This window comes from Conger conger, chromosome 9 (genome assembly GCF_963514075.1).
Source record: "Conger conger chromosome 9, fConCon1.1, whole genome shotgun sequence".
Classification (NCBI taxonomy): Eukaryota; Metazoa; Chordata; class Actinopteri; order Anguilliformes; family Congridae; genus Conger; species Conger conger.
Window position 1 is genome coordinate 20,190,653 of NC_083768.1, and position 24,455 is coordinate 20,215,107.

The 24,455-nt window shown below is 42.1% G+C and overlaps 1 protein-coding gene across 2 annotated transcripts in view; it reads right to left on the reverse strand.

Annotated features, from left to right (window-relative positions):
• LOC133136547 (RNA-binding motif, single-stranded-interacting protein 3-like) overlaps positions 1-1,166 on the reverse strand; it is a 161,938-nt gene extending 160,772 nt beyond the window's left edge. For both annotated transcript variants that reach the window (XM_061254132.1, XM_061254131.1), the window contains exon 1: positions 150-1,166. In XM_061254132.1, the coding sequence (XP_061110116.1) occupies positions 150-224 (75 nt within the window). In that variant the 5' untranslated portion in view covers positions 225-1,166. The remainder of the gene's footprint in view (positions 1-149) is intronic.
• Between the last annotated feature and the right edge of the window lie 23,289 nt (positions 1,167-24,455).

A 24,455-nucleotide genomic window follows, 5' to 3' on the forward strand; every position in this document is an offset into this window, starting at 1 on the left:
AACTCTGTCGAGCGCGAGCACGGTACTCCCGACCGCCTATCCATCATCCGTAGCACCTGTCAGCCTGAAAACGCCACGCGGGGGTGGTGTTGGGGGTGTGGGGGTGAGGGTGCGGGTAGGAGGGATGGTTTACAGGTGTAAGCTCATACCTTGGTCTGGAGATAATGAGGGTAGTAGTAGGTGTACTGGGGGTACATTGGTTGCTGTTCCAATCGTTTTCCCATGTAGCTGGAATCGGTATAGCTGTGGTAGGAAACTCGCTGGCAGGTCGTCTGTGCTGTGGACTCTCCCAGGTTCTCAGGAGAGGGCGGGATCCGTCTCGGAGACGGAGAGAGACAAAGAGGAAGCAGGCCCCCGCGGGAGTCCCCAGATAACGGATAACGGCGTCTCCTGGAGTTTGGCAGTCCCGCGACCTCCGATCACTTCCCGGTACTCCTGACAAACCTCCTCCTCCTCTCTCTGGAAGCTCTGAGAGGAGCGGGCGAAGATGAGGATGGCGGTGGTGGCGTTGAGGAAGAGGAGGCAGCACACGTGAATTCCCCGGAACCGGAGAGGATGGAGGAGAGGAGGGAGAGGCAGGGAAAGAAAGAGGAGGAGGAGGAGGGGAGGGCAAATCGCAGCGATCACTTCTCCAAAAAGCCGGCTGTCGCTCTCTCTCGTTTCCCCGCTCCCCGGCTTCAGTTTCTCTCTCCCTCTCTCTCTCTCTCGCTCTCTCCTTCAGTCGCTCGCCCACGGTCCGTCCCCAGCCGAGCTTCACTCGAGCCCCGCTGTCACACGCCGGCAGATATCCTCGCTGGTGCGCTGACGGATGCTCTCCGAGGTGCCTGAGAACAGTGTGCCCGGACGATCACCACAGCAATCCAAACCGGACCGTGCAACTCGCAGCGGAACGGCTACCCCCGAGAACGAGAAAGCACAATCCTGACTGTAAGTGATAGTTTTAAAAAAACAACAACACAATAGAAACTCCAATCAGGGAGTGGTTAATGAAAAGGGTTGAAGAACACAAAGCCCAATTCCTGGTGTCTAAAAATAAATGTGCGCTGCACGGGTCTTCCTCTCCTCGCCTCTGTGTGTGTGTGTGTGCGCGCGCGCATGTGTGTGTGTCCCTTATTTCTTCTCGCCTGCTCCTTCTCACTCCTCCCAGCAGCCTCTCTTGGCCTGCCCGTTGCCGCCTCCTCCACGCTGTGACACGGTGGATGGGGTTGGTCTAGTGCGGAGCTCGAGCTGCCTCCCTCCTCGCTGATGGGCGGGACTCTCTCTCTCTCTCCCTCCCTCCCTCTCTCTCTCTCTCGCACATGCTCTCGTTCTGGCTCCTGCTCCCTCTCTCCTCCCACAGAGCCAGGCACAGAAGAGAGAGCTGCAGCGTTTTCAGGGAGGAGCTAAGCGCACGAGGAGTCGTTTCCCTCTGCTGGCGGAGTGCAGACCTGCCGGCTCCTGCCACCCCCTCCTCCAACTGCTTCTCTCTTTCACCCTTTCTCTTTTCCACTCACTCCTTCAACCGTTTCTCTCTTTCGCCTTTTCTCTTTCCCTCTCCCTCCTATAACCATTTCTCTTTCATTATTTCTTTCCCTCTCCCTCCTCCAACGGCTTCTCTCTTTCACCCTCTTTCCCAACCGCTTCTCTCTTTCACCCTTTCTCTTTTCCACTCACTCCTCAACTGTTTCCATCGCTGTCGTCCAGCTCTCGCTTTCATAGGCAGCTCTCTCACTCCCTCTCATTTCAGCCAAATTCAAAAGGGCTTAAATAGCCTGTAATATGTCTGAGACATGTTGCTTAAAATCATTTAATATTAAAATAGTATGTTTTATTCCGATTTTTATTATGATATCAATGCCCTTAAAGTTTATAATAAGTTATCAAGAACACAGACATTTACATCAACAAATGCAATTTATTTTCGGAAATATAAATGATTTGCTCACTGCTGAGTTGCGGTTGAAACTATCCATTACTATCTGTATATAACATATATACTATACATCCCAATCCTTTGGTGACATCATTGTTGGATTAACCACGCAAAGTTAATCCATCTGCATGAATGCCTCTTCAAATTTCACTAAACAGATTCAGTTAAAGGAGGTAATTAATGCACATAATTAATAATGCTATCACTACAATGCAGATTCAGAACAGTTCTGTGTTCATTTATATATCCAGAAACAAACCAGATAGGTACACTGGATAAAAAGACTGGATAAAGAGACAAAAAAATGAAAACATGAAATCAAACTTTCAAAAATGATTAAACATGACACAAAGATACATCCCCCATTGTTCTAACCTTCTTAAAATTTCCATAACTTTAATTAGAAAAAATGACTGACAGACCACACAGCTTCCAATACAATATTTCCCCATAATGAATTACAAGAAAGCCACCTGCTGCGATTCAGAATTAAAGCAGATCTCACAGAATCAGACATTGTGACAGTCAATGAGAGGTTTATCAACGTAATTGCAAAACAACAGAAGGTCCGTCAGACAAACGCTGCTCACTTGAAATCGCAGCTGTCCGTCTAAACCAGGGCTGCAGTCACCAGGGTTGGCCAGAACGGCATACAGTTGAATCAACAATATGGCGACAAGGAGACGCCAGCATGTGTGCTTGTTTCCACTCACTCAATCCCACACTGCCGTTGTAAAAGACAGAGACATAGGGCTCGTTCCAATTGCTTATTTTCCAATTGCCCTCCCCTCCTCCTCCTCCTCTTTCTTTCCCTGACTCTCCCTCCTCTCCTCCATCCTCTCCGGAACCGGGGAATTCACGTGTGCTGCCTCCTCTTCCTCAACGCCACCACCGCCATCCTCATCCTCGCCCGCTCCTCTCAGAGCTTCCAGAGAGGAGGAAGAGGCTTGTCCGGAGTACCGGGAAGTGATCGGAGGTCGCGGGACTGCCAAACTCCAGGAGACGCTGTTATCCATTATCTGGGGACTCCCGTGGGGGCCCGCTTCGTCTTTGTCTCTCTTTTTTATTTTCCTTGCTCCTGACCTGGAAATGGGTGGCACGGATGGTGCAGTGGGTAGCACTGCCGCCTCACAGCAAGGAGGTCCTGGGTTCGAATCCCCATTGGCCGGGGCCTCTCTGTGCATGTTCTCCCCGTGTCTGCGTGGGTTTCCTCCGGGTACTCCGGTTTCCTCCCACAGTCCAAAGACATGCAATTTAGGCTGATTGGAGAGTCTAAAATTGCCCATAGGTGTGAGTGAATGGTGTGTGTGCCCTGTGATGGACTGGCGACCTGTCCAGGGTGTATTCCTGCCTTTCACCCAATGTATGCTGGGATAGGCTCCAGCCCCCCCGCGACCCTGTTCAGGATAAGCGGGTTAAGAAAATTAATCAAGGTCCACAATCTTGAAGGACGTTCCGACCCGTTAAATGTTCCTTCTAGGAGCTAGGAACTCCCAAACCTTTCTTTGAGCAAGGAAACATGAGCGCATCCTAGTATTTCTTTTAGAAAGCGTGACGCATAAATGATCCGCCTGTGGGTCTACCTTTCTCCATCTGCCAAGTCTCTACTTTCTCCTCTTCTCCTAGCCTCTGGAGCTAGGAGCAGGAAAAGGAGCAAGGAAATGAAAAATGCAATTGGAAAGAGCCCATGGCACATAGAACACTGGTACAGTAATAAAGGTCAGAGGTCAGCAGTGTTGAGCATTGGAGTAGGACACTTGATATTGTTAATTCTGATATCTCAATCATACTGGCATGGTGGCTCACCAATCAAAGTCACTGGGTGTTTTGTATAAGAAGCACAAGCTTCTTACCTGAGCAAACAAAAAAATGGCCTGCTTCATTGTGGTCCTCAATTCAGCCATATCGATTCCTAATTCACAGGTATTCAAATTTCACATCTGTCTTTATTCAGTAAACACAACAACACAAGGTTTCCAGGACAGACTGAATCAATACTGGTGTATCAGGCCCACATAGAGAGCACAGAGACAATTGGCTGAAGAGGTGCTTCTTTTACAGGGCATGTGGAAGAAAATATCATTATCAGACAGCTGCTTTTATCTCAGAACCAGAGATGAGGCAGCTATCGATTGTGGATTAGCAGATTAACAGCACCATGAGAGAGAGAGAGAGAGAGAGAGAGAGGGAGCGAGAGAGAGGGGGAGAGAGTGTGTGTGTGTGTGTGTGTGTGCGTGAGTGAGAGAAAGAGAGAGAGAGAGAGAGAGAGAGAGAGAGAGAGAGAGAGAGAAACCAGCACATAAGCATAGAAGACCTTGGGCAATGTCTTCTATTTCTGGTTAATTCCCTTCCCAGTCATTCATTACACTGACAATATACCTGCGTAATTGCAGTACACTCTAGTTAAACAATGACCATGTCAATTCAAGCCAGAAATGTGCTACAGCTAATGTAAGCAAATAATGTAGACTATTAACACTTCTATCCTCATAAATAAATACAATGGTCAATACTTTAAGTGTAGCCTTTAACATTCAAGCTGTTCTTTTTTGGTTCACATATATAGAGTGCCAAATGCGAAATTTCACAATATTTGAAATGACAGGTGTAAATGTAAAATGTGCTTAATTTTTTACAATTATTATTTAGTAGTTTTTATTATTTAGCTAAATATATATCCATTTAGATAAAAGTATGAAACTTTATGAAACTTTAACTAAATATTTAACAAAATGTATGAAACATTTAGCTAGCAGTGTACCCTCAAAGTGCAGGCGGATTCAGGTAGGAGGCTGCATGTCTAGCACTCTTCAGGATGACCTAGAAAGGTGCTACTATGCTTCTATCACTCATGTGTCTTCTGTGTCGAGGTCATATTTTCAGTGGGTTTGAAAGCATACAGTATGTATGCGCATTTCATATAGTCAGTGTGATTGTACACATGGCTCCAATGACCTTTCAGTTTTCCCTTCAGTACATGTACCCTGTTTGATCAGATTTCTGTCATTTAGCGATTAGGTGGCTGTTATGTTACTGTATGTTTGTATTATGTCAAAGTACCTTACTTGCATAGGATACATGACGTTACATTACATTAATGGCATTTAGCTGACGCTCTTATCCAGAGTGACGTACAACAAAGTGCAAAGTGCATACCCATAACCAGGGATAAGTGCGCACATCAGGACCTTGTATAAAAACTAATTTCCCTAAACACAACGTGAAACAATTCTGGTTGATATGCGTTAACTATTGTATGCAGCTTTTTGTGTCGGAGATATGTCATATTCTCCAGGAAGTGGATTCTGTTAAACCTACAGCAGAGTTTTAGGGAAAGGAAAGAGTGTTTTAAACAGCACTGGCACATCCTCAAATAAGGAACAGCAGGCAATAGTGACAGACAAAAACGCAAGCAATAGTCAAACAATAGTCAAGTCATTTGAAGTTACTGACCGGAAAAAATAAATGACTTTGGTCTAAATCATTGCGTTATTGAGAGATCCCGTTCAAACCACAGTACCGTCAGCACGGAGAGCTGAGACCTGGGCCTGCTGCCGCTCTCCTCCAAACGCACAAGGTGCGCCCTCGCAGAAGTCGGCCGTTTTAACAGTTACCTCGGGCCTGATTGTAATGGAGCCCAGCTGTGCGCGGCCGCTGTTGCAGCGAGACGTTTCCGTGATTGATGCCTGCGCGGATCCCGCCCCCTCTAACCCTGGATTCATCCTCGCAGCTTCCAGCGTGCGAGCATATGGGAACGCAGTTCGAAATGCGATCCGTGTGAAGGATCCGCTTCAAAAAAAAGGAAAAAGCTGTTGGCGTTCCCGCCGAAACGGTCTCCCGAGACACTCGAAACATGATTAAAGCTGCCTGTCGAGCTGCCAGACAAACTAGACAGGTCTGAATTATCCCCCTGAAATACGACATACAGCACAAACACGTTCTGAAGAATGGTGTCGGCCAATTTGCGATAAACTGACATCATTAAGAAACCACGAACGGACAATAAAAAATACATTTCACATCCCTCATTTATAGATACCTTCAAAATAATTGACGTGAATTCATATGTAGTAGCACTTAATTAGGCCAACCGAAACATTTCCTCAAAAAATAATAATGCTAATAAATTTACAAGGAAAAAGCAAATGAAGACTTATAAAATAAAAGCATTTTTAAGGGGCTTGATAGCAGTGGCATGATGGAGTATGGAGACAGAATGTAGCTTCTCAAGGTCTGGTTATTCATTCAGGGCGCTGGTTCTGCTCAACGGGGGAATGGGCTGAACGAACAGGTTCGTTTCAGTCCCCTTCCCCACAGGCTGTAACCCCACGGAGAGGGGCAGAGCGCAGAGTCAAGGCCTTGGACCACTCAATTACCTCCACGATGGCAGACGGCTCGTGTCCTATATCACCCTGCGTCAAAGTCAGCGGGCAGTAAAACTAAAATGACAAGCTCATTTGCTTCAATCTCGTAAAAACGCTCCTCTTCAGCCATCATCCGCTGTTATTGGGGGAATGTTCCTCCATGAGCACACCGTGTTAAATGTTATAAGTATTTACTGACTCAAACTTTACCCCATAAATTATAACGGTAGTGTCTGGGAAAATATTATGGTGGAAGTGAAATTTTCCAGTGTTGTAATATTCGCCGTCAGTCCCGCATATTAAAAATACATAATAAATGAAAAGAATAAAAGTAATGTCGCAATAAAGAATAGGCTTTTTGCGTTCTGACGCGTACCGTAGCAGGAATGGCAATTAAGTCATGATTACAATGACTACCGAGAATTCCCAGAGAAGGTTATGCTTATTATCTACCGCATTCATTTTATCAATTTGCTATATTCGTAATATCTCGAGTGGTCCATGGCGTCTTGTAATGCACACTTAAATTGGAGTGTTGTTTTATTGTTCTCTATCTCCTCTATCCCCACTGAATCGATAATATGGTGTGTGTGTGTGTGTGTGTGTATGCGTGCGTGTGGGTCCTGCTTTGGCGTGGAGGCTTTAGCGTAGCACAGGGCTGGCTCTCTCTCCTCACTGATCTCTGCTGTTTTTAATAGAGGAGGTGGCCGTGACCAAGGGCCCTCGCTCGCCCATGAGACTGGCGTTCTCGAAAAAGGCCCCCGCGATCAGTTTCCCACTCTCCTCCCGGGACTGTGGCTCGCCCTTCCTGGAACTGAGCAAACGCTCAGAGTTCTGGGAGACATGGAGACGTGCCAATGAGAGAGAGAGAGAGAGAGAGAGAGAGAGAGAGAGAGAGAGAGAGAGCGAGAGAGAGAGAGAGAGAGAGAGAGAGAGAGAGAGAGAGAGGAAAGAGAGAGAGAGGCCTGGGAGGGGAGACACTGCTGACAGCTGAGCGTGATTTGGGAGTGAAGGATCACTGCAGATGCTTGGTCCTGAGTGTTAGTCTCATTTTTAGATGTCTTATTCCATCAGCGAATACACTGCAGAGGCTGTAATGTTATGGCATACTTTCAATTCATGAATATTACCATACCTTTAGTTTATTTAAATAAATAAGAAATTGGAGCCCTATTGTAATTCAGCTCATTTTAAATACTTATCGTGTACAAGCCCTCATACATCTCCATGCTGAATATGAGTGGGGTTTGCTATGCCAACCCATAATTCAGTGAATGGAAACACAAATTTACTAAATTTACAGAAGTTTATATAATATGGGAACTAAAACTGTTTTTGCCTTCATCAGGTGCAATGCTTGGCTTTCCTAATCTCTCTACTGAAGTGTGTGTTTCATTTGCCATTAACAATTAACTACTACTTCATTAACATTCAGCAGCTTTCAATACATTCAGTTTAAATTATGAGCCACAAGGTCACAGTATCAAAGAGCAGACATTGTTATTCACTTTATTAAAGGTCACCACTCAACTAATTAATTTATATACCATATTCACTGGCATGATTATCAATACCGGTCGCTGCTTCATAGTTGGCTGTGCTTCCTTTATATTAAATAGGTTTTAATAGTTAATACAGATGTAATAGCCGTGTCACATATACCAAGCACAAATTAAAAACTTTAAAAGCCATTTTTACTAAATGACATATTTCCTGTAAATTCTTCCAGCTAAACTTATAGACATATAGTAGCAACCAAATGATAACCAGCCAGCTATTGAGTTACACATCACATTGAAACAGAAAAATTAACTCTGATTTCATCCACAGAGAAAATGTTTTAAATAATAGGCAAATTTGCACTTTTCAATTATTCATATTTGCATGTTCCTAAAAAATAAATAAAAGTCATGATATAGAATTTTTTAGCATTTGTGTATACATTCCTTTGATTGGAGAAAATACATTTTTTCCCACAGTCATCTATGCCACTCCCATGGCAATCGCACGCCCCGCAGTGATTGGGCCTGGATTATTAACAGCGCACGCAGGGAGAGCGAAGGCGGCCTGTCACTGGCCCAGAGGCTGATGAAAGGCGGCCGCTGCAGGTGGCGGGTAAGTGCCTGCAGACCTGAAAGGCCGTCCGTTCGATTCAGCCAGGGCGGCCAATGCCATGGCCATCGAGTGGCCGGCGGAGATACCACGCCGAGGGTAAACAAACCTGGTGCCCACTTCTGGTCCCTTTCAAAATGGATGCCACTCCATGCCAGTGAGTCCAGGCCTCATCTCTGTCTCCCCGGAGTCATAAAACCACTAGTATAGAATAAGAGTGTTCTTGCCCATTGGACCAAAAATAGCTTATGAATATGACGGATGGCCGTAGTTAAATACATCACTTTAATTGCAATATAAACATCACCCGCTGCAGCACTCTCCATCATTTGCCTGAGCAAAGTTTTCCGAACATCTTGGAACTATTCTGAGAAGTGTGCATACGTTAGTAGCCACTTTTCACACCGTGGTTTTGTGCTATGCATCTGATTTGTCGGTCTTTAATCTTTTATTGGTCAAGTTCACCAAACGGTGTGTGATTTGGGGCTATTTTCACTGTGACTGATCAAATATTTTGTCTGGCTAAACATGAGAAGGTATTTGTCTTTGTCTTTTCAAATGACATTAGGTAAGGTGACATTAACTGGGATGCTAATTGCATTTTAAAAATATTTACATGCCCGATTTTGAACAAATCCTTTAAGTAAAGTTGTTGCTTGTTTTCTCAGCAAATTGTTTATTTGCAAATGTGTTTTAAGAAAAAACATAAACATGTAATATCAATGGGTGAAATCTTGGTTTTTCCTGACGGCAATTTTTCCTGCCAATCCTGTGACATTTTTAGGGTCGTAAGATGATATCAGATACTACTGTATACTCAAACTACTTTATTGGTTTTGTGTGCGTGTATGTGCGTTTATATGGGCCAGTTGGGGGTTTGTGCACTTGTACAATGAGTCTGATATGGTGCCCTGATAATCACTCTGCCCTTAGTCATCAAAGCAGGCCTTATAAATGGAGTGGAAACAGTTCTGTTGAATGAACACGTGTGCTCTGGGGTACGGTTCAAACGCCTGCAATGAGATAAAAAGGAAAATTCCAGAAAATGATTGCAATTACAACACAGCTGGAGGACCCACATGCTGGACCACAAAGGTGCACTTTCTGTTCCCTGTCTTACAGTCTCCAAGGTTACACATTCTACTGCTCCTCTGGAAAAAAAAATCTATTTTAAAAAGGAATTAAACGTGTGCCATTATGAACAGTTGCAAAGCCAGATTAAATTTGGTCAGAGACCATTACAACCACTCCCCACTCAAAAAAAACTAAACAAAAAACTTTATTGTGTATTGATCAATCGTATACTGTTATGTTTTATGGATGAGGACTGGTTGAGGCTGGATTATGCTCTCAAATCAGAAAAACTACTGAACATATCATGTGGGTGGAATGTCCTATCACCAAGACACACATCATGTTGAATATCAACTTCTATAATAACATGGTCATAATGAATGTGTTGTACTGTACAGTGTTGTAAAATAATGCATTATTATGGTATACTGGAATTTGGAGTAAGTCAGACAATATAAATACTATATATTTGCTTTAGATTCTGAGAGCATACAGTTGATTTGAAATGGTCATGATACAGTAGCTCAACTGAGTTAATCAAGTGAGCATGGAGAAATATCAATGATTGCATTGTGTGGTGTTTGTTTGTCATTATGGCCCCATCATCCCATTTTTGTCATAAAACTGTCAGAAATATTACACATATCAGTCAGTCACCTTATGGATGGCTCCAACAAAATACACAATTGCAATACAGACATTTAGTGTTTGAGACATTTACACTATGTGTTACAGTAACTTTAGTTGGATACAGTGTATCACGATTTGGCAGGAAGAGTATCTAAACACAAATGAACAATGTCACTCCTAGCTGAGCTCACTTCAAAGCCTCTCCTCCTAATGGCTTTACCCAGCCTACTTAAAATGTATAAGCTAAGTGGCCTTTTGTAATCATCTAATATTGGCATGTACATGTAACTGCAATCTCTTATTGCATTTAGATGTTTGTATCCACTAATAATACAGATGACAGAGGAATTCCTTGGTAACCTTGATGAGCAGGGATGGAGGTAAAAAGATAATTAGTTCGCTCAAATTCCTGAAAATAAAATATGCAACTGCTGTGGAACGTATTGAGAATGAAAGTGCCATATTGTAATTAATGCAGCACTTGAATGTGCATGATATGGCATGACTAGTGCTCATTATGTTTATGGAAACACGGACTGTTTCCTGCTATTAATTTGACAGCATTTATTTCATATGAAGCACAAAGCTGTCAAAACGTAATGTTTGCAAAATTCAGTAAAATTATAAAAAAACAGGAACAAGCCAGAAGAAATTCACAAGCTCATAATTTAGTCTGCACTTGAAATACAAAAACAGCCAGTAGTTAATATTAATTTCAAGAATGTTGAATTTCACAAAAAAAATATAGGTCCTCCTCTCATCTATCATAAACTGGAGATTCATACCAGTCTTTGATTCCAAAAAGAAAGAGATTGTGTTTCAGGTAATAAGGGAATGATGGTGACATCTCAGTACACTTCTAATGGAGGTAGGGGACTGATTCAACAGCCAGGACTGACTAGTTCTCCTGATGCTGTAGCTATGCAAGAGTCAACCAGTGCTGCGCAGTGGCCCATCCAAGAACAACGTGCAACTGCTGGATACACTTTGCTGGAGGACAGCTGTGCTCCACAGCTGGGAGGATGCAGCGAGGGTTCAGTGCTAGTGAAGTGGGGTAGGGCTGTTTTTGGGAGACAGCAGGTTCATTAGTGGAGAGAGCTCATTAATTTCTCTCAGACCATTGATGCATCTTTCCTGCCCAGTAGACTGTGATCACAGGTAGCATATTTTGAACATTTTGTTTCCTGAATGGTTCCTTACTTTTAGTTTTCTCTCTAATCCTGTACTTAACGTGGGTGACACTTTACAATAACGTCACATGAATTGACATGAACTAATGTGGTTGTTAACTATCGAACTACTGAAAAGTTAAGCTGTTCAGCTTTGTTTATGTATTAGTACACCATTAATATATGTTAACGACTACATTAGTTCATGCCAATTCATATTTGAATGAGAAAACCAGTTAATGTATCTGCTAATGGTTAACTAATTACACATTCATCCTATGGTTGGCTAATGTATAAATATACATGTAACTAATACATTAGTTAGGAGTTAATACATTAACTAACGAAAAGGTAATTACATGCTTAATGAATGCATTTGTTAATCATTAATTCATGTTAGCAACTACATTAGTTAATGCCAATTTAGTGTTGCCCTTAAAGTGCACTTATCACATACCATTATCTCTCTCATCTGGAGAGTATACATTCACATGAAAATAAACGTAGAAAAACAATGTTCTTCTGGTCACAAACTCACTTTTCTAACTGCAATGCTGCTGTTTTTGGGAGGCAATGAACACAGCCTGGCTGTCCAATCACTATTTACAGAGTGACACATTATTTAACACTTTTAGGGGAAGAAAATGCAATTTTCCTTGCTTGTCTTGGCCTAATACCACACTGCACCAGCATATCCATGAATTACGTTCAGTCATCATCTGTATCATCTCCATGAATGAGTCTTACATACACATCCTGCTAACCAGCACAGACAGGCAATAAAGCACCGGCTGACAGACTAGAGGGAACTGCAGTCAGGAGACGAGGGTGATGGAATGTCTGGGTCTTACCTCAGGTTTAAGTGGGCTCAGCATCTGATTGCTATGAATGCCACTATTAAGCCACACATGGATATGCCTTTAAGGTGGATTTCACACTTACCTCGCCAGAACATGCCTCAAAGAAACGCTTCAGACGGATTATACAGTGTTCTTCATTTACCGTATTAAACCGTAACAGGTGGAACCCTGGAACAGCTGATGTAACATCACCAAGGAGCCCCATCCTTTGTACTAATGCTTACTACGGGATATTATTACATGTTCAAGCCATGGGTGAACATATGAGAAATACTGCACACAGCAGTGAAATGTGGAAGACAAACACAGGCAGCAGTTCAATGGTTAGAAAAACTGACCTTACATAATGGAAAACTGCAGGTACTGTGACATCAGAGTTGTACCCTTAGCAGCACACTTAGGCTGATTTACTTCAGCAAATATCCAGCCACATGAATGGATAATACAGTATTTAAGCTGTGTGAATTAGTTCACACATTGATTTACAGGAGGAGATTGAGTTTTCTGCATGGAGGCCTTATTAGTAGGGTAACAGCTGGCATAACACTTGGATTTAAGGATTTACACAGGCAATACAGACCAGAAAGATAATAGTTGCTATGAAAATTACTTATTGTTCTGAATAATTGATACAATGGTATTCCACCTCCTTGGCTTTGGGATTTTTAATAGGTGAGCTTCTTGTGTGAGTTAGCATGTAATTACTGTCAAAGTGAGCTTTGACAGTAATTGCATACTAACATATGTTGACAATTGCTATTTATTCTGAGTAGTAGAGTAGTAGAATGTGATTCAATTCAAAATGGATAAAATCATGTTTCTTAATGCCTTCCACTAGTCCTCATAGCACAGAGTATACCACTGATATTACTAAAAATAATTATTTTATTTGAAAGGCAGATGAGCCAATGGATTATACAGCTATAAAAAATATACTGATAAATATGGAAACACTTGTTATTCAATGCTATTTTCATTAGAGGGAACATTGATGGTTTCCCTCTGAAATGATTAAACTAATATTTCATTGTTTAATGGTTCATATTCATATTGATTTATTTTTTAGAAAATAGAACATCACAAATAGAAATGCAAAAATAATCACCTGTTTTCTTGTAGATCCATTTTTATGCATTAAAACCATGACAACAAATAAGTAAAAAATCTATAAAACAAGTCATTGTCAATTCCACGCTTGCAAATAAGTGAAACCACCTTATAAATAAAACAAACCTGTAAATTGAATTGCATGATAAAATAAAACATTCAAGTGTCCAGGAGGGTCTGTGATACGGAATATGGCACAGGGGCTGCTCACAATTCATGCTTCAAACTATTTAAAGCGCTCTGGAATTTTTACAGCCAGTTACAGTTGAACAGGTTTAAAGACATTAAAATGAACTCTGCTGCTAAGCCCACTGGCTCACATTTAATTGTTCAGTACATTCTCTCAGGAAATGGCGGTCTAAAGGGAGGAACTATTAGAGCCTGTCCATACAGTGACAAAGACCACTGCTACACCTTTATAAAATAAAACGATGTCTTTGGCCCGTTACTGCACGGTGTCTGTGTTCATCTGCTTGCATCTTTCTTACTTGTTAGCTGAAGTAATTTTCACTATAAAAGAATAGCAGAGCAGCACACTGTACACCGGAGGTGGGTTAAATTGGGAGTATGGCCTGGCTTTTAGCCTCAGATCTTAATTGCACAGATTAAGTCCTAAAGTCATGTCATGTGGTGATACTTTTGAATAATACAACAAGAACAATTACAGCCTTTGAGTTTCACAGCTTCGTACCTTTGGCATGTTCTGTATCGCACAACAATGTACTGCTCATCATTTGTTATATTTCCCTCGGAATGCAAGGAGAGTGTTCTATCGGATATATTAATACAGAGTGATTACTTGCAACAGTACGTGTTGGAACATTCAGCCATTTCAGTCAGAGACTTCAAAGATGAATGTGACGAGCAAACGGGAATGTTTTCATCGAGCAGAGACAAATATGAATGTTTGTGGCACAGCCGCGAGACAGAGAATGAGGCAATAGCCCTCTTCCCCCCCAGGAATCCATCTTTTCTGCTTGGCATTGCAACTGAAACAGGACCCGGTCTGGGCCCGAAGAGAGAGGAGCAGCCCCTGAAAGAGGGGTGAAATATCTCTGTGTTTCAGCCCAGGACTCCAGTAGAGCTGAATTTCACACCACTTCACTGTGTCACAGACATGGTAGATGTTCCTCCTCTTGGTCATAAACTACAGGCCTGACCAACAGGAGTAAAGCAGATCAGATATAGACAAATGCGTTTTACAAAACGGAAAATGTGCAAGTCGTCATCTTCCAGAATTTGGTTGAAATGCATTCACCACATTTTGGGTGAAATGCAGTCACCACAGGGAAAGAGGGAGCTGTGTTGTTGGGGAGATTGTCTGATAAAATGATTTCGGATTTCAGGATGCATACCGAAGATCAGTGGGTAAACAAAATTACTAAAAATGCAAAGGGTTCTGTCTGGACCTCAACATCCGATGCTGTGACCAAATAATGTTGATACTCCAAACTCTAAAAACACTTTACTATTTCAAGGACAGTTCTATGGCCTCCAAATAGTATGTCTCAAGTATATGAACGCGGGCAGGCTTTGACAAGCTCTATGAAAATCCTCACTCTTATAGCAGTTTGTATGGGCTAGGCTACTTGGAGTACATATGTCATCCCCAGTGGCAGTCATTAGAGAATGTGCATAATTTACAAATGCAATAAAGCCTCAGAAATTCTGCAGACAGGCCCTCATAAAAGGAGTGAAGAAAGAAAGAGAGTGAGAGAGAACGGGAGAAAAGGGAAGGAAATGAGAGACAAAGATTTACTGTGAGTGAGGTTGGGGGGAGGTGGGAATGGAACTGGAGATGATGCAGAGAATTTATATTTAAAAAAAGCATCTGTGATTATAATCACCATGGCAGGCAGTGTGCAGAAGGCAGCGTTTTCCTGATTTACCTTTGAATGGAGCTTTGACTGCTGTGCTCATGTCAGATGGCCTCTACGATTCATGCACCTACTGACCATAAAATGAATACTCAAGTGCACTGTTCATCTAACAGATGCAAGATATGCATGAAATAGCGACGGATCCGCATGTCCGTAACATGATACAGCTAAATCAATAACGCGTAAATGGATAAATTATGGATTATCTCATAAGGGTATTGTGGTAGTAGCTGTGAAATGGCTTTGCAGCATGCATATAGTGAGCTCCATACGTCTTGGGAAACAGACATTTTTTTCTTGACTGTACTCCACAATTTCAGATTTGTAATGAAATCATTCACGTCTGGTTCAGAGTATATTTTCCACCTATTTTAGGGTATTTTTATACATTTTGCCTTGACCATGTAGAAATTACACAACTTTTTATGCATAGCCCACCCATTTCAGGGTGCTACAATATTGGGGACAAAATGTGTTGTCAGGTGTGTTCACTCGATTCCTTATTGCAGGTATGAGATCTTTCAATACCTAGTCTTGATTCAAGGCTTTTGATTGCCTTTGGAGTCTGTCATTGGCATGTGTTAACATAAGGACCACAGTCATACCAAGGAAGCCATTATGAGGCTGAGAAATAAGAAGTAAAACTGTTAGCGACATAGGCCAAACAATACATTACATTACATTATTGGCATTTGGCAGACGCTCTTATCCAGAGCGACGTACAACAAAGTGCATACCCATAACCAGGGATAAGTTCGCTGAAAGACCCTAGAGGTAAGTACAATTTCAACTGCTACCTGTACAACAAAGATAAGGACAAGGGCCATTTTTTTTTTTTTTTTTTTTTAACAAACAAACAAACAGAGCAAAAGTCACCAAAGTTAACTATCCAAACACTGCTTACCTAGCCAACTAAAATACCGATACACAAAGCAAGTCACAGAGACAACAATTAAGGTTCACAGGGAGGTAGGGAGGGATGGGGAGAGGTGCTGCTTGAAGAGGTGTGTCTTTAGCTTGCGCTTGAAGGTGGGGAGAGATTCTATAGTTCTGACCTCAACGGGGAGTTCGTTCCACCACCGTGGAGCCAGAACAGACAGTAGTCGTGAGCGTGAGGTGGAGGTTCTGAGAGGGGGAGGTGCCAAGCGGCCTGTGGAGGCTGAACGAAGAGGTCTGGCAGGGGTGTAGGGTCTGATGATTTTTTGCAGATAAGCTGGGGAAGACCCTTTAACTGCTTGGAAGGCTAGCACCAATGTTTTGAATTTGATGCGAGCCATGACAGGCAGCCAGTGGAGGGAAGTAAGCAGGGGGGTGACGTGAGTATTTGGGAAGGTTGAAGACCAGACGAGCTGCTGCATTCTGGATGAGTTGGAGGGGTCTGATGGCGGACGCTGGGAGGCCAGCCAAGAGGGAATTGCAGTAGTCCAGGCGGGACAGAACCATCGCTTGGACCAGGAGCTGGGTCGAGTAGGGGGTGAGAAAGGGGCGGATTCTCCGTATGTTGTATAGGAAGAACCTGCAATGTTCTCGGAAAGGGACAGTCTGCTGTCCATCACCACGCCGAGGTTCCTTGCACTGGGTGACGGCGTGAGTGTGGTATCCCCAAGGGAAATGGAGAGATCCAGATGGGGAGAGGTATTAGCAGGGATGAATATCATTTCAGTTTTACCTGGGTTGAGCTTTAGATGGTGGTTGTCCATCCAGCTCTGGATGTCCCTCAGGCAAGCAGAGATACGGGCTGAAACCTGCGTATCAGACGGCGGGAACGAGACGAAGAGTTGGGTATCGTCCGCATAGCAGTGGTAGGATAGCCCATGTGCAGTGATCACAGGGCCAAGGGAGCGAGTGTAGAGAGAAAAAAGAAGCGGGCCAAGGACTGAGCCCTGGGGAACTCCTGTGGCGAGGGGCCGAGGTGTCGATACCGAACCAGCCCAGGCAACCTGGAAGGAGCGACCAGAGAGGTAGGACTCAATCCAGTCCAGGGCTGTGCCACAGATGCCCGTTGCTGACAGGGCAGACAGGAGGATGGAGTGATCCACAGTGTCGAAGGCAGCAGAGAGATCTAGAAGAATGAGGACAGAGGAGAGGGAGGCTGCTCGTGCGGCATGAAGTGACTCACTGACGGAGAGGAGCGCAGCGAGTGGCCCGATCTGAAGCCAGACTGATGGGGGTCTAGCAGGTTGTTGTTAGAAAAGAAGGAAGAAAGTTGAGTAGAAGCGGCTCATTCTATAGTTTTAGAAAGGAAAGGAAGAAGAGATACCGGGCGGTAGTTCTGGATGATGGAGGGATCCAGGGTAGGCTTTTTTAGCAGCGGAGTGATGTGGGCCCTCTTGGAGGATGCCGGAAAACAGCCGGAAGACAGGGAGGAGTTGACAAGGGAGGTGACAAATGGGAGAATGTCAGGTGTGATAGTTTGGAGAGGAGAAGAGGGGATAGGGTCAAGGGCACAGGTTGTAGGGCGGTGGCAGAGCAGGAGTTGAGAAACATCAGAGTCTGTAAGGGGGGAGAAAGTGGAAAAGGAAGGGATGGGCCAAGAGGGGGGGAAGGGCACAGTGAGGGGGGCGGTGGTTGTAAAGGAACTTACCAAAATAAACACCAAAGCACAGTGAGAGCCATATCCAAATGGAGAACACTTGGAACCATGGTGAATCTTCCCAGGAGTAGCCAGCCTGCCAGAATTTCTCCAAGCGCGCAGCCACAACTGATCCAGGAAGTCATCCAAAGTCCAGCAGGCCTCTCATGCCTCTAGCTGGTCAGAACTCATGACTTCACAATAGGAAAGAGTTTGGGCAAAATGAGATTCATTGGAAAGTAGCAAGGCAGAAACCACTAACAAAGAGAAACATCAATGCTTGTCAATGTATTTTGTGTTTAATCAGGTTGCCTTTGTCTAATATTATATTATATTATATTTAGTCTAAAAATCTGAAACCATTCAGTGTGAAAAATATGCAATAATAGAGGAAATCATGTAGGGGGCAAATATTATTCATGGCACTGAATATATACGTATTATAATATAATTTTGTAAGATTGTTAAAAACTGAGTGCCTCATAAATTTCTACAAACAACCAGCACCATGTAATGTGATACCTAAAAACTCACCAGTGATTGGAAGGTTGTTCTTTGGAAATAAATAGAGCTATTACTCTGTCTCTGGGGAATACAGACATGAGAACCATGTGGCCGACATCCTACACTGAAGGGAAATGGGGCAATCCACGCAGCTCTAACACCACTCATGCATCAACCCACTGACCCACATCTGAAGTCACTTCGTCGTCAGCCATTTTGGTAAAAGCACGTCCATCGTAAACGCCTTGTTGCAGGACAAGTTCGGGAGGTACGGGAGTGGAGTTATGTCGCCTTTCAGATGCCCTTCGTCGCTGCGAATGTTTGCTCTGGATACACACCAGCTGGGTTTGCCTGGCGTGTGTATGCTCCAATTTGTGCCAAGTGCTTTGTCAGAGCAGAGCAGAGTAATAGAGCTTGTTTATCCATAAAGGGCATCAATGAATAATGAGACATATCCCTATTCCACTCAGCAAAACACACCCAAAAAAACACTTACACAGGCTGCGCGAGTGAAGGAAAGCAAAGACGGCAAGCCAGAGCATGACTTTGCTTTCATTCGGTCTTTGAGTAATGTAGGTTGTAAATGAGAGAGCGTGTGTGAGATATCTAGGGCTTCCCTCGCTTAGGAACCAACACCCCTGTCCATCCAATAAGATTGCAGCACTCCACCTCAACACGTGGCTGCTTATCGGGGGCGACATTAGCTCAGGCGGTCAGAGCAGTTGTTGGTTCAATTCCGACCCTGGGTGTGTCAAAGTGTCCCTGAGCAAGACACCTAACCCCCAAATGGTCCTGACGAGCTGGTTGGTGCCTTGCATGGTAGACAATCGCCGTTGGTGTGTGAGTGTGTATATGAATGGGTGAATGAGAAGAATCAATAGTACAGATACTTGGATAAAGGCGCTATATAAATGTCAACCATTTATTTATTTATCACACATCACATATCACACACTGCACTGAGCCATTCTGGTGGGAAAAAGTTAAAGGTATTCATTATAATGCCAAAACTATAAAGCCAAGCACACAATTAATTACAAATTGTTTAGCTGGCTATGATATCTGCAATTAATTGGACAGTTCTGGCATTTGGGTTATTCTGTCTGGCTTAGATCAAGTAAAGTGCGCTCCCATTTATTATTCATTTATGTAATTTATTTGCTCATAGTTACGGTTTCTCTAAGTGCTTGTTTTTTTTTTTTGGTCTGTTTTCAAAACATGATTTCCCTTCTCTAGAAGTTTCTTTTATATAGCTATTGTATAGCTTATATGGTTTATATGAAATGTGGTCTGCAAATAACTCAAAGATTTTCTTTGTGAAGTTCTTTCTTTGTGAAAGTTCTAAAATAATGTTGCATACATTTAACTGTTGTATAAAACGATAGATAATTGGCACAGATGTTTGTATAAAATTGTAGATAAATGTAACACATTCCTATCATCAATACACAATATGTATATTAGTAGAGGCCAAGCCCTTAACATTACATAAAATGCCAGTTACCTGGGTTTTAAATAGTTTTTACTTCTTCCATTTGGCAGAAGATATGAGAGTGTTGAAATCAAACGGGTTGAATAACAATATCAATCCACTATTATAAATATGTATTTATTTGTTTATTTGCCCCTTCATTCTTTAATTTAATTATGAAGGAGCATTTACAACCCCAGTGTATGCCAATTTATGTGCATACACCGCCTATCTTCATGAATCAATTTTCATTTTATTGCGCTTATCTTTTTTACACGAAGAGGTCAGGACAAGGAATTGTAATATATTAATTACAAATGGCTGAACTGAACTGAACTTTCTGATAAAAAATAAACTGAATGCTCCAACGGTGAATACAAATGCTTAATATCCCCTGTTAACAGTCCTACACCAACAGAAGTCATTGCATTTGCTCAGCAGAAAACCTCTCTCCTTTCCAATTTGGTTATCATCCAACATATCCCAAGGGACATACTTGTCATATTAAGAGAGGAAATATATCTGCTTCCATTGTAATTGTACAATCACTTAAGGCAAAAGCAGTGCATCTTAGGTGGGTCTTAGTCCTTCAGTTCTCCTATCTAGCATATAACAGATGATACTGTTTGGAAGGCAAAGGCAAACATATTTGTTATGCTAGTACTATACCACAATTTGCATAGAAGAAACAACATGGGGGGGCAGGCAGATTTCAGTATTTGTTTCAGCTAAGAGCAACAATTCATGCCAGACAATTTACTGCACACAAACACTCTCAGAAATAAAGTGACAGTGGAGGAACATTTTTGGTTTTCAACGTGCACATTTCCTAAATTTACCCGGAAAGTACAGTAATGTTCTCTTTGGGTACAAAAGAGTATGTTTTTTACATTACATTAATGGCATTTGGCAGACACTCTTATCCAGAGTAACGTACATTTGATTAGACTAAGCAAGAGACAATCTAAGGGCCTTGCTCAAGGGCCCAAGGGCTGGGCGGATTTTATTGTGGCTACACCAGGGATCAAACCACCGACCTTGCGTGTCCCAGTCATGTACCTTAACCACTAGGCTGCAAGAATTCATGCATAGCCGATGGAAATATACAGAAGATCCCTGCAGTTTTCTTAGCTTTAACAGGATTGAATAAATAGTTCAGAGTTGTTATTTTGTTGAAACGCCCATAAAATGAATTTATTGTGAACAGCAGAGGATGAATAGAATGTTCCAATAAAACATCTGGCTTTCTGTATATTAAACCGTGTGTGCCTTTGTGTCCGTGTTATGCATTTTACACCAAAACAAAGCTGTGTTTGTTTGGTATAGTATTGCTGGATCATGTGGATATAGGTTATGAATGTGAATTTCTATTGTGCAAATACATACATGATACCTACGTATACTGTATGTGAGGTCCCTAACCTAAGCTATAATAAAAAACAAGACTTTAATTAAAGTTGCAGGGAAAGGGTAAATAAATATGTCTCTGATAGATGTAAGCAGTATTAAAGGTATACTGCCCATAGCGCGCCTTAACTGTACCGGGATCACTGCCTTTAGTCCTGCTGGGTTTATCATAATCCGTGCATATGCACACGCATGCAGAACACGTGACAGCACCACAGTCAAAAAACCACCTTGTTCACAGACTGTAGGATGAGTTTCGCTCCATCTGGATTCACAGAGAAAAGTGGAACTGTGTGGAATAAACCAGGTCATTAACTTTCACATAGCTGTGGATCTTACAGTTCAATCAGGGATTATAGGGAGTTCCTCGAAGAGCCAATGCCAATGTTATCAACAGAAAAAAAAACACAAAAGAACTTGTATTTTTTTTACATGGAATATGAAAGTATGAAAAATATACTGAGTGAATAGTGTCCTTTCCTTACCTTATGTATATACACACACCGAGCACTTTATTAGGTATTTATTAAACATATGTTTTAGACGTCTACTGCTGCAGCCTATCCACATAGAGTCATGATGTGTTGAGATGTACAGAGAGATGCTCTTCTGCATACCACGGTTGTAATATGTGGTTATTTGCATTACTGTCACATTCCTGTAAGCTTTGACCAGTCTGGGACTCACATTAACAAGCCATTTCTGTCTGCAGAACTTCTGCTCACTGGATTTTTTTTTTTTTCGCACATTCAAAAATGTTCCGAATAAAGTGAGTGTATGATCTCAGGAATTTTACCTATTTCTATAATACAGTTTACTTTTAAGTATATAGAGGCAATCATTCAGCTATAATTTCTTAAATTCTAACATTAGCCAGATATTAATGCCATTGTCTGTATGCCGTGTCTGCAAGGAACACCACAGGAACGCCTCACCTGAAGCTGGTCCAGGCCTCATGGGCTCAAAGCCTTGGAAGTCGAGTTGTAACTACTGAGTCAATTTCAGCTGTGCCAAGACGAAAGCCAGGGGAAGGGAAGGACCACCAAAGTTGTGGTTCAGAAAAATATCTTTCTTTTCACAACATGTTCCCTTTTACAACAGGAAAAGGAACAGCCATCATTCTTGACAATTATATAACAGACACATTATCTCACCAGCTGGCTGAAAATAATGGAGCGGAGTTGGAATAAAATCATATCTAATATCTGATCTTTTTTCAAGAACTTTGACTGGGATGACCTAAAAAAAACACCATCTGGACAACATCCTACTTCTATCTACTCCCAAAGCACCAGTGTTCTAAGTTAATTTGGAATCTAGAAATATTCATTCCTGGAATTTGGAGTGTTCTCTGTCTCTGTGCTGACCCCAGCAGCCGTTGCATAAATCAAGGTCTCAGTCACGGTCTACAAGTGTTCTTTCCAAAGAAATGTAGTGATTGAATTGATAAAATGCCCAGGATTATAATTTGGCAGCATTCAGCCGGTTTGTCTTGGTATGTTGACGCAAACATTGGAAAGAATGTTAAGAAACAAATAGCGAATAGCAAATAGCCCCACTTGAACTACCCAGATGGGGGAAGTGGGGTTATCTAGGGGCTGCAATTTTCTCTGTGACAAAGTGAAAGGGAGATTGACAGAGATCAGGAAGGTCAACAAAAATAAACCACGCCTAAGACACCAATTACTCATATCCACTTCCTGTGTTATTTTTCCTTTAACCCCCATTGCGGTTGAGGGCAGGGCCCTAGGTTCATTTAACTATAATGTACTTTACTTTTATTTAACTTGAGTTCCCCAAATAACATATTTCAAATAACTGATCAACTGTTAAGCCCAATCAATCATTTACCCTATAAAAGCTTTTAATTAGACAAAACAAGGGGATAAATAATTGAAATATTTACTTATTGTTCAAACAAACTAAAAGGAAATGTCCCAAAATTATTAGGTATCACAATTCACTTATTAGTAATTAGTACACTTGAATGCTGTAGCTCAATATAAACTTCAACTCACCTTCAAATACACTTTTCAGTAGAATACCAAATCCAATTACCATTGGGTTCATTCACATGTATTGGAGCTCAACATTACCATTTACCTAAAGCCGGAACTTTTAAAACATAAAAAAGAGTACTCAAAACCCTTCGTCGCAGGCCTCATTGTAAAACGTTCAAAAAATGTCCACTTCGCTAATCTTAGCCAATGGAAAAAATAACCACTCACGCAGTTGAGGAGAATGGCAGCGTATGCGAATACTCACTCACACCATTCAAAAATGGCGGTATGCGTTAGTATTTCGTGCATGAAAGAATACGAGACGGGACGAGGCGATCTGTTCCTTGCAGCCTATTTCAACAGGAGAATCCAGCGTGCCCAGAGGAAGTTTCAGCATTACCGGTAGCTCAAACCGCTATCTGGAATGTCTGTGCGATGTGCAGAATCTTCTTCACCTGGATGTAGCTCCGTATATTTGCTGATTTAGCTAACGTGGCTCTCGTAGTCCCAATAATAAGACACACAACTGAGCTAGCTCGTTAATGCACAATTACAGTGAAACTGGAAACCGGCTAATAGTAAATTCTTGCCGAAGTTTACCTTTCCAAACCAAGTCTCACTACTTATAGTTTACACGTTTGATTAATAAGTCATTAAACACATAAACTATAAGACTGTTACTACAAAAGACGTGCGTTACGTTTTTTAATCTGTGTTCTTAGTTACAAGCTGCAAACTAACCGTGTCCTCTCTTCTCTCTCTATCACGTCTCTCTCTCGATTTTCCGTATCACTTCCTGTTTCTCCACACTGACCCATCACCCTTACTGCTGATGTATTTACAACAGGTAAGTAAAATAAAAACATTATAATAATATACATTTAAAATAACCATGAATACTTAAGATTGAATATTTTACATTTTAGTCATTTGGCAGATGCTTTTAATCCAAAGCGACTTACAAGTGCATAGGTTCTACCATAAGTCAAAGCATCACATCCAGAAACTAGCAAAATACACATGAAATGCTGTTCTAAACATAGTTGTCATCAGAAGTGCTTTTTTTTTTTTTTTGGGGGGGGGTTAGACAAGGATAGGGATATCAGAAAGGAGGGGCAGGGGAAATCAGGAGGGAGGACTAAGGTAGAGTTTGAAAAGGTGGGTTTTGAGTCTGCGTCGAAATAGGGGGAGGGATTCTGCTGTTCTGACAGTGGTAGGCAAGTCATTCCACCACTGAGGAACCAGAACGGAAAACAGGACATCATTGCAATATCGTATAATTGTACCAGAATAATACCGTTTCTGACCGGGTTACATACATATCAACTGCAAGTCAACATATTCACAATGTTGACCAAGTATGCATTGTTATACCACTTGGACTTTAACTCCT